General features: G+C 39.3%; 1 protein-coding gene across 2 annotated transcripts in view; it reads right to left on the bottom strand.

The window, feature by feature from the left end:
* Positions 1–245: 245 nt before the first annotated feature.
* LOC122089229 (SUN domain-containing protein 1-like) overlaps positions 246–12,082 on the bottom strand; it is a 16,880-nt gene continuing 5,043 nt past the window's right edge. For both annotated transcript variants that reach the window (XM_042658789.1, XM_042658788.1), the window contains one exon: positions 246–859. In XM_042658789.1, the coding sequence (XP_042514723.1) occupies positions 560–859 (300 nt within the window). In that variant the 3' untranslated portion in view covers positions 246–559. The remainder of the gene's footprint in view (positions 860–12,082) is intronic.

Below are 12,082 nucleotides of genomic sequence, written 5' to 3' on the forward strand. Positions count from 1 at the left end.
TACCTAATGAGGTTGAATCTAAGGGTAAACCTTAGTTACAAGCAGCCACACGGCCCACACCTAATCCGTGTAACAGATCAATGCAGAGAGACTCGAGCTGGAGACATCTATTAATAATAGTTATGTCATAAAATAGATAGAAACCATTGGATTATAATAACACATATCTGAAGAAAAAACAGATTGAAGCTCCCACACCAGGCTTGGAATTTCCTTTCTCTGGGATCTGTAATCTTGGAAGAATCTTTGTAATGCCAACATTAAAGATTTAAATCTACTAGGTCAACACACAAATTTGACCGACTTCATTGTTGTCTCTGGATTTGAAAAGACAAAATAGAAAATTTTCCAGCTGCTTCAATTAGACTAAGATTGACTAGGTATAATCCTGAGACAGGGAAAACTGATGAACCTACAGATGAGATTTACATTGTCAATGAATGGTTCTGTGTAGAAGAAAAGGAATTCCATGTTGCAAAGAGCAGGACGCAAGATAGATCAGAACTACAAAAAGGGAAACATAAGATTACAAAATGGGGTGATTGGCTTGGGTGTACTCTCAGGATTGAGTTGCCAACACTGCAACAGATTCAGGTTCATAACCATGTACCCTCAACCGATAGATGCATGTGTGGGATGGGCTTCCATGGTTGGATATGTAGTCGAACCTGATCATGTTGATGGATCCTGAACTAGTTGAATCAACATCAATAGTTTGCGCATTGCTCTTCTCGAGATCATAAGTGAACTCTGTCAGCAGAAACATCTCAGGCTGTACAGATGGATCACTGTCGTGCTTTTGTAGCCATGCAGAAACCCGACAATCCTTTGGAGCACTTGACCTGTCGTAGGCAACAATCTGCAGATCAAAAGCAAAGCAAAGTGACATCAGCACGATAACAATGCATGGGCAAAGTCTTGCTCCCTCGGTCCTATTTTACTGAAATATAAAATCAACTACAAACAATTGACCCATCAATGCTAACCACAAGGAATCCCCTTTTAAACACACAGGCCAAAAGCTCAAAATTCAACTTCAATTTTAGTTTGATCTTGATATGCAACAGGATTTGAGATCATCCCGACTCCTGAGAGAGACTGAACCCTAAAATGCGCATGCATTGACCGCAGGAGCATCCTAGGTGGCTCCATGTCTGCCTCCAGAAAAGGACCAATTCGGGAAGTAGTAGTACTATCAGAAATTCAAAATACAATGTTTTTCTTATAACATTAACATTATTTCACTAGGCATTTGACAACAGAAATCTGTACTACTGAAAGTTGCTATACATGTGCACACAATATATAACCCATGTACAAGAAATCTCAAAATGTAGAGAGGACAAAACAAAGAGAACCTAAAGGCCAGTCACTTTTACAACTGGATAAGGCTCCAAATATAAGCGCTCTCCCCCACCCCTTTCTCTATTTATTAGGGTGTTTTCTTTTATCATAAATATTAGCAATTAGGTGTCTTGGATCTTTGGTGCTTTCTCTCTTGGTATAAGTCCTCCGGCTCAGCTGGTGTTTGGTGTTCTACTTCTATTACTGATGCTCTTGTTTGTTTGGTAGTTTCAGGTCCTAGGGTATTCTCTTAGCAATGGTTTCCACAAATCTAGAATAAGGGGATTTCGGCCTCTGATTTTTCATATATCCGTTTATAGATGTAGAATTATTGCATGGTTGTCAAGATGTCGCCTTAAATCCAGGCTCTCACCAACTCTTTGGGTTGCCTAGACACCTTGACAACTATGATTGATTGGGAAATTGATGATTTCCAGATACAGCCATTTAATATTTAACAAACCGAAATTTCAACCTAGGTGGTAAAATGGGTCTAGAACACATTGAAATTTTGGGAACTGGATACCCTATCTATTACAACAACAACACAGCTCAGCCTTATCCCAGCTAAATGGGGTCAGCTACATGAATCCGAGTTAAAAAAAAAACAAAAAAAAACAAAAAAAACAAAAAAAAACAAACAAACAAACTCTGGGGATCTTTGCAATGCCATACTAAGGTGAAGACCTATCTTTTGAATGTTTCTCCTTACCAACTCATCAATGGTCATTTTCAGCATGCCCCTAGTCCTTTTAGCTCCATCCATTTGAATCTGGTCACTCCTCCGTACTGGGGTATCCAACGGCCTCCTTTGGACATATCCAAATCATCGTAATCGACATTCTCTGAGCTTATCCTGAATTGGGGCAACTCCCAAATCAGCTCTAACCTAGTTCCTCACTCACTCTCTCAGAGTTTTGCCGCACATACATCTCAACATCCTTATCTCTGCCACACTCAACTTATCTCTATTACGATTCTTGACTATCCAACATTCTACACCATACATCATACCTGATCTTATGACTGTCCTGTAGAATTTTCCCTTAAGCTTTAGAGGAATCCGTTGACCACATAACACTCCAGACGCCCTTCTCCACTTCATCCATCCTACTTTAATCCTGTCTCTTATGAATCTAAAAACTTCTGAAATTATTTTTACTGGCCAAAACTCAAGTAATCTTAAAGTGAATTCTTATCAGTATGGTTAACAGAGTTGTTACATGTTTTGTGCTGATCTTCTGGGTTTGCCTTTGCCTTCTGCTGTTTTCAAAAGGTCATTGAAAAACTAATAGTTAAGAGTACAAGATATAGGGTACAACAGCAACAAAGAGACCAAAGGCCCACCCTCAAGAAGGGAATTACATCATAGTGGCCATGTTAGGATACAATTCTAATTCTTAATTCGACTACACATAAGGGCCACATTTGGATACAATTCTAATTTTCAATTCTGGGCCAAATTAGAATTTGGCAGCCTGGATATACATGTTTGGCTCCAATTCTAGAAGCCAATTTTCAGAATTAGGCCAGAATTGAGAATTGACCACAGTTCAATTCTCATTTCTGGGTTCTCTAAAGAAGGGCAACCTGGAACCAGCAGAATTAGAATTCTACCAAAATCCTGGACTTAACTTTAGATAGCACATGTTAAATGGTTCTTTGGTGGGAGTCTTTCCAAATGACAAATAAACATAACCCCAAAAATGCATGGAATCTCACCCCACTGATTGCTCTCTCGTTTCTCTACCCACCTCCTGCCCGTCACTTGCAACCGCATGCTATTGCATATAAACGAGATTCTCCAATTCTCAAAATTGGACCCAGAATTGCAATTCTGAGAAATAGATAAAATAAGCAGAATTAGCTAAAATTAGCAGAATTAGAATTGTATGCAAAGGTAGAGAGCAGAACTAAGCGCAACGGTAAGGTTGCTCCATTGTGACCTGGTGGTCGCGGGTTCGAGTTAGGAAACAACCTTTCCTCAAAACGGGAGTAAAGCTGCATGCATCATGACTCTCCCCAGACCATGGCAGTGGTGGTAGCCTCTTGCACTGGTAGGCCCTTTTTTTTAGAATTGTATGCAAACGTGCCCAAGGGCCCAAATACAGACACTCTCTACTGACACCCCATTCCCCAGCCAGCACATGTGCAATAGAATTATCAGATCTCATTCCCCAAGAAAAAGACAACTTTCCTTCAGAGCTTAAGGCTCTAGCTTTCCTAGTAAAAAACACGGAGCTAAGCCCCTCCTGGTCTTGCAGCCACCTTTGTCCAATAGTAAGTCTCCTTCCACAAGAACATCCATCCAATCATTTGGCAATGCAATTTCCAGACCCTAGAAATCTAACTTAATTTGGACTCTACTGAATTTTCTAAAAAATTTTAATCATGATCCAGTCAACTGACAAAACAGTTCATCTTCAGTTTATTTTGGAATATAATATTATTTAGGGAAAAAGAATGCTATTTGGTCATGTGGCTCCTGCACCCAGACTCGGCAACACATGAAATTACTGCCACGTGATGTAGTCATGTAGATAAGTCAGTTAATGGACTTATTTTATTGCAAATAAGCCTTAAGTTAGGTTATGTATGTGTTAGGCCTTTGATCCCATGGGTTTTCTTTGTAATGGGCCACTTTAATGGGCTTAAAATATGGGTAGAAAGTAGGAAAACGAGATTTAATTCATTAGCTTAGTTAGAGTCCTGTTTTGAGTCTATTTCTTTTGTTATTTCAATTTTTAATCAGTTTAGGTTTCTCTATTAGTGAATGACTAGTTAGTTACCTACTCCATGTTGGAGTTCTAATCCACTTCTATTTGGAGTCCAACCCCTATTAGGTATAGTCCTACTTGGAGTCTAACTCCTAATTAGGTTATGACTGCTAGTCTGCCCTCTTTATATAGAGGAGCTAATGTAATATAATTTCTCAAATTTGAAGAATGATGAATTGAGTTAATGTTTGAGAGGCTTAGGGCTGTGTGTAATTCTCCCCCCCCCCCTTTATGCGATTTCTCCCTCCCTGGTTGGATTTGTTCAATGTCTGATTGTGTGATCCCTTCTTTCCCCTTCTATTCTAATTCTTCCCTTCTTCCCTAAGGGCCCCCATCAATTTGGTATCAAAGCCGAAAGATTCCTTGCTTTACTGAAACATAACTCCCTTCACCTCTCACAGTAGCCCTTCCACCTCCCACACAACTCCCTTTCTCTCCCTACTCCCTTTCCCATTCCCTAAACCCTCATTTTTTTCCCTCCCTTCGATTCCAACAAGAAAACCTGACCGATGGATCTAGATCTTTTATTGGATATCCATCAACAAATGCAATTGATGCAAGTGAAGCTCGATGAGATCCAACGACATTGCACGGACATCAAAACCCAAATACACTCTACCTTCATCTATGTGATCTTAGTCGTTGAACAACAGGTAGACAAACCAGAAGATGAATCACCAGAGGTAGAAGATGAGATGGCACCGTTGGAAGTTGACGATCAACTTGAGGAAAAATTTAAATCGGTTGATCTCCTCAGTGAACCGATCGATTTTATTTTTCCGAGTTACTACTTCACCTATGAACTTCGCGTCGTGGATTTCATAGCATTCGATCATGGTTTTGATGGTGATTTCACACAGGCAAAGATGGATATTGATCGACTGGTGTTGATTCTCCCGTTCTACAAAACTCGTAGACGAGTTTTTCTCAACATCGGGGGAACTGATGTAGATAAGTTACTTAATGAGCTTATTTTATTGTAAAAAAACCTTGGGTTGGGTTATGTATGTGCTGGGCCTTGGGTCCCATGGGTTTTCATTGTAATGAGCCACTTTAATGGGCCTAAAATATGGGTAGAAAGTAGAAAAATGAGATTTAATTCATTAGCTTAGTTAGAGTCCTATTTTGAATATATTTCCTTTGTTATTTCAATTTTTAGTCAGTTTCGGTTTCCCAATTAGTGAATGACTAGTTAGTTACCTACACCATGTTGGAGTTCTAGTCTAGTCCTATTTGGAGTCCAACCTCTATTAGGTAATGTCTAGTCCTACTTGGAGTCTAAGTCCTAGTTAGGTTATGAATGCTAGTCTGCCCTCTTTATATAGAGGAGCTAATGTAATCTAATTTCTCAGATTTGAAGAATGATGAATTGAGTTAATATTTGAGAGCCTTAGGGTTGTGTGTAATTCCCCTCCTTTATGCGAATTCTCCCTCCCTGATTGGATTTGTGCAATGCCTGATTGTGTGATCCCTTCTTTCCCCTTCTATTCTAGTTCTTCCCTTCTTTCTTAAGGCCCCCATCACCACGTCCCTCGTGAAATAAAAAATGCCTTCCATGTTGATGCTCCTGTGCACGCTCTAATTGGCCCCCGCGCTGGTGCAGAGGCCACACGCCATATAGCGATCTCTTGCCCTATTATTTATTTTGTTTGGATGGATTTATTTGATGGGTTCTTTGGCAAGTTAATTGGGTTTAATAACCCTTTGCCTACATCAGGTCCTTCCTTTCAAGCATGTTGAGATTTCAATACTAGTATGGCTATCCCTACTTGATGGAACATCAGGTTATCCCTACTTGACATTGTTGAGTATTTCTTTCACCTTCCAGGCAATCAATGGAGTATTATGGTTTGACAAAAATCAGCAAATTAGGACGGCTACAAAGCAGGAAGAACAGAAGAATGGAATCAGCATCAAGATTTCAATACTAGGATCTTATTAGCAACCTTGTGGTCAACCTTAAGGTGGATGGGGGGAAAAAACTATGTAGGGGTTATTTCAGTTAATTCAAGGTATAGAGGTAAGGGGTACGGACAGGATTGGATCCATACATCAGTCCATAGGGATCTGAGTTGAGATTCTATTACCCTACCAGAGTTAATGATAGGGGTAAACTTCTCTTAACAGAAATGAAGTTTAATTCAACCCACCACAGAACCATAGGCGAGAATTTCCAGCAAATAATCGGTGAACGAATGCCAAAACCCAATGCTTAGATCAATTCCAGATTCTGGTTGAATGGAAGGCTAGGGTTGAGGAACAATACTCCCAAACTTGATGAAAATGGCGTGGTTATGATAGAAGAAACAAAATAGAAACTTGAGAACTCAGATTTGGCTTGGCAACCATCAACTTCTCACGAACTGTACAATAGATTACCTTCAAACTTGGATCATTTATAGGACCAAGTTAACGAATTTAAGTCCTCAAATATCTCAGCCAATTGATGGCCGGCTGGATTGGAAGACATGGGCTAGACCAGAAAATAGAAAGTAGTTTCTACACAAAAGCTTAGTGTCACAGACTGAGTCACAGCCGAAAAGAACAATGGATGAAGCTTCAATTCAGGTTGAAGGAAGGCCTAGGAATGCAGGTCAACACTTCAAAAGATCACAAGGATATGATGGTCCAATCAAGAGACATGAGAAGACAATGAATTCTGCAAGAAAACAATCAGCAGCTTGTAACTGCAGGGTGTAGACTGCAATAGGGATGACTCCAGAAGCACTCTTTATTGCCAACAGTAGTTCCTTCCACAATAGCACAGCAGAACAATGATCACAGCTCCAATGGCAGATATTGGACAACTTCAATAGGCCCAAAGCTGCATTAAAATTAAAATAAAAACAAATGTAGCAGAAGGGGATATGACCAAGGCCTCTCAACTATGGCCTATGTCAGTCTCTCACTAACCAGCAACATAAGGCATCCCACCACACAACTGCATCTCACAGTAAACAAAGGTACAAAGTAAATATTCTTTCATTATCAAAATCGTTAGAATGGCTTGAAGCTTTACACTTGCATATATGGATGTAGCCTACTTCTAGAGAATAGAAACAAACTAAAATAGCAACCAGTGGCAAAGAATAGGAACCTCCATATTGTAGAGAGAAATGTTTTCTTTTAACATAAGCAAACTTAGAACAAGAAGTTCCTAATCTGAAAATTAGAGACTAATCCCCATTTTTTGCGTAGGCTTCAAGCCCCACCTATTTGTGTTTATAATGGACCCATTACAATAGAAAACATAAAGATTAAAATTACTAAGACCATGACCCATATAACCCCATTGGGGACTTAAATTTGAGCCTAAGTTATTGAACTGCAGGCTCAATTTGATTAAAAAAAAACTGAACCAAACCAAAATCCGAAAAATTCTTCTTTCACGGGCTGTGATCTGCATCAGTTAAGAATCAAGATCCAAATGCGACAAAGATACAAGAAGGAGGATCCAAAACTCATTCTCATAATGGATTTACAATATAGGTCAGATGTAGATATCTGAGCTTGATATTAGTTCATCCATATATTACCAGACGAATTGACCCTTCATCAAACCAGAAATTGATCTGGAACCTAAATCTGACAAAGATATGAGCTGCTTGGCCCAAACAGATTTGAATTTTTAAATAGATTTAGGGTCTGCTGTTTTAAATGGACAAATGAACCTCGGGCCCTTCTGATTCATTTTATGCCCTATACAGAGGGTGGTCATAATTTTAAAAGTGCTTCTTAAAGAGTCCAGTCTCACTTTAAACATGAAGCTAATCAGTAAACCCAATCCAAAATTTAGTTAGGCAGGCTGTCTCCTTCCTTGAGCATGCCTTCTGAACCTTGTCCTTTCCGGCCAATGTAGCCTTGTTCTATTGCATGATGCAGCCCCATGGGACCCAATTATTAATGACATCAAATATTCATCCCCTCACACAAAAAAATATAAAAATAAAAAGAAGATTATGTCTAGTCATTAGAAAAAAGAAATTCACAATCTGATACACATGGGCCCCAAGTAAGAGTTAACTAGTAACTGATCCCCTCTCACAATAGGGACACTCCCCCTATTGTGAGTAAGGTCCAACATAACTAATGACATAGAATGGGTCCAATAGGGGTACAAATAACATCCCTATAGACCAGAATTATTACTTTAACACCTCCTACCGTTATTGGTGATTGCTGGAATTTTATTTAATTTAAGATTAGAGGGTTAATCTTCAATCTGTTATAGTTGTTATATTCTGTTCATAAAGGGGTTTATGCTTGGAGGCTTTATTATTCAGTCCCCTATCCCTTGTTATAAGAAATCACCTGATTTTGGATTACAGGTTTCAAACTTTTACTGTTTTGATTCCTGTCCTCAATCTGACCATTAGAATGTTGCTGTATTCTGGGGTTTGCTTATTCTAAAAGTGTATGAACATATTAGCCCAAATCTGACCTTCATCGGATAAGATTGAATCTGACCCTATTCTTGACCTAAGTTCCGTTTTAGGATTTTCCTTAAGACCCTTTAAAAGGGGTGTGTGATCTGAACCTAGGGTTCATCCGTCCATCCCCCCCAACTGCGGTCACCACTTAATGGCTTTGCAGAAACAGAGGGTTGTAAGGCAAGATCCCCTTCTCATAGAAATATAATCCCATATATGGCTATTAAGTGCATAAATTACCAGACCAAGTAAATAAGGAAGAATGGAAGTTTCCATCACTCCAACTGCTGCAAACGCCGAAAATAAAGAAGGAAGCAAAAAAGCTGGCCGATGAGAGGTGAGATTAGGTCTTTGTCTAATCTGCAATTGATACTTTGAGATTCATATTATTCTGTAAGTATTTTACAGAGTACCCTTTAGTGGGACAAATGAGTCAATAATGAGGGTAAGTTTTCCTTTTGTCCAAATTACCCTCTTGCCCATGTTTTCAAATATTTTAATAATTATAGAGAGGTTACAGCTTAATTCACCACTTTAATTACAACAAGATGAACACAAATCCAAATCTGACCTGCAATGACTATGCTCAGCTAGTTAATTCAGCTCTTATCCTTCTTATTTCCTTCTCTAGACTTTGGATCCTCATCATGCTGATCCCAAATGAAGAGTAATTTCCTAAGGGAAACAAGATAACAGATCAGGGCAACCTTTAGAGACCTTCAGTCCTTCACCTAGGCACCTAAGATCCAACCACATGGCCATCTCCCAAAAGTACCAGCCAATACAATCACTAATGGAATACCATCCAAAAGGCATCTCAATATACTTAAAATTTCTCTTTCCATAAATCCAAGGATCTGTACGACAGTCACTAAGAGAGCAAGAGTGTAATGAAGAGCATTATAATTCTACTTCCCACTCGGTCTCAACATCTCAGCTTCATAGTAATGGGAGTTCTTAAATCAGAAAACAAATATTTTCTATCCACTATTCCTTATCAAAATCCATGTATGCAAAAAAATAAAGACCTTTTGAACAACGGAAACTTCTAAACTTCAAAAGTAATTAGGGAACATACAATATGGGGGTGGACCTTGCATATCATATAGGGAGTTTTTCTTGTACCACCCCTAAATTATTCATTACTTCCTGTAACACCCAAAATTTGAAAAAAGATCTCGTACATCCCTCACTTTCATAAGAAAATTTCTAATAAATCCATTCCGCTAGAAGGAAATCATTAAGTGATGATGTCAGCAGTTAACAATTATCTTAATGGCCAAACTACCCTCGGGTATGGGTAAACTTACCCTTATACCCTTCACTTTAAAACCCCCAAATTGGTAAAGTGTGTCGCTTTTTCTCAACCTAAACCTCCATCTCATCTCTGCTCCTGCTCTGATTACCTGTTTTACCCTTCCATGTAAAAGCCCCAAATTGAACCAATTTGGTTGGGGTTTCCTCAGGGAAATGACCAGTTGGAGAGTGTGGCCATGGTGGTTCTTTCAAAGCTTCCGGTTCTAAAAAGATAAAGAATAGAATCCCTCTTGAATTGGAGGACCTTCCTGGTCTTACTTTTCTTCTCTGGTTTTCTTTTCTTAGAGATCTATGGCCCCTGATTTTCCTCTCCCACTACTACTATATAACCTACATTCTCTGTCCATTTTCCCCCGATCTAATCCACTACTACCTATCTCAATTTAACGGATCTGTTTATCTTTGTGGCCTTTGGAATTTGAAGAGAATTCACTTTTTTGTAGTTCGGATTTTCATGTTGAGGCTGAAGAATGAAGCCATTTGGAAAAATGTTCCCGATTCAGATCAAAGAGCAGTGAATGGTTTTTATCCTTTCAAGTCTTTAGTCATATCGGGAAAACATTATCAGAATGGGTATTCTCTCAAGGTTTCCGAGTTCCCAGTTTGCAATAAATCTTTCAGGTCCGAAGAGGATGTGACTACACATATTTTTTTTTGGATGATTATGACTTTACACATCTATCTGCTGCGTCGGTGAGTTTTTGTATAAAGTTCATATTTTTTTGGGGTGTTGCTCTGTTCTATTGGATTTGAGATTTCTGGTTTAGGTTAATTGAAGAGTAGATGGTGGTCGAAGGTGAGGAAGAAGTTGATTATGAGAGCGATCTAGAGGAGGCGATGCTGACCTCGGCGATGCGGAGGAGGGAAGCGAGTGATGATGAGGAAGGAGATGGAGAGGAGAGAGGGAAGCCGCTGAGGAAGGATCTGAGGCCTGGGACTGGTTCGGATGGTGAATCGGAGGGTGAAGGTGGAGCACCTGCATATGATGATGAAGAATCTGAGGTAGAGGAGGAAGAGGGAGAGGAAGAAGAAGAAGAATATGGAGTATGTTTGGGAGGCTGTTGGTGCAGTGGCAGGAGGTATTGAGCTGCTGGAGTATGTTGGATTTAAGCTCCAAGAAGAAGGTGGAGAGATAAGGGTCTGGCTTTGCAGGTTATGGGTGAGATTCGTACTTGATTTAATATAGAATAGAAGATCAATCCTTTGTAAAAAGTGTTCCTTTAGAGCTTAGTAGAAGGGTCAAAAAAGTCTTTTCGCGTTTGAAGTTAATGGTGTTACACATTAGGGGTGCAGTGGATATTATTTTCAATTCGTAGGGTTAGAAGAAGTTTTATAATATTTTTATGGGTGGTACAAGAAGATTTCCCTATCATATAATATGAAGCACATTACTCACACATCAAGCAATTAGACTCAGAAAGACTTCCAAGCTAGGTAGATTACATGTTTTCTGTTTAGTAACTGGGATAGGACAGACCCCCTCAGGAATTGGAATAGGATTGACCCTCAGGCCTCGACCACCTGCCTAAGTTACATCTTCTAACTCGAAGTGATGTAGATACAGTTGCACTTACCTGTTTGGACCAGCAGGATCGACTGTGGAAGCCAAGGGCTAAGAAAAACCGGTCCAGCCTAGGTTTTTGGTCCAACAAGGGCTGGTAGTAGTTAGTTTTACATTATGTCTTTTATTTGTCTTTGAGTAGGGTATGTAGGAGGTAGAGAAGTAGGTTTATGTTTGGAGTCTAAGTAGGAGTTTATTGCAGTATTAGAATCTTAAGTAGGAGTAGTCTTTTATTTTCCATTTATATACTTACATAATTCAATATTTAATTTTTTTACTGTGAATTTAATTTTTAGATTAGTGAATTTGTGCGTGGTGTGTGATCCCTTCCCCCTTTTATGCGATTTTCCTTTACTCCCTAAGGCTACTCCATCAATTTGGTATCAGAGCCGAAGGATCCTATCATCCCTGTCACCCAACTCAAACACAACTCCATTCCACCTCCCATAACCATCAAGCTCCATTCTTCCCTAACATACCACCATCGCTCTTTCCTTCCTCCCTATTTCAATTCTGCCTGAAAAATACCCCATCGACAGAGACTGAAAAACAGGAAAAAAAGAAGAAGAAGAAGAAGATGCAGTAAGGCGAGAAGAGAAGAAAGAAGAAGCAGCGGAAGGAAAGAAGAAGCAGAATCAGGAAAAAAAAAAAAA

This window comes from Macadamia integrifolia, chromosome 9 (genome assembly GCF_013358625.1).
Source record: "Macadamia integrifolia cultivar HAES 741 chromosome 9, SCU_Mint_v3, whole genome shotgun sequence".
NCBI lineage: Eukaryota > Viridiplantae > Streptophyta > Magnoliopsida > Proteales > Proteaceae > Macadamia > Macadamia integrifolia.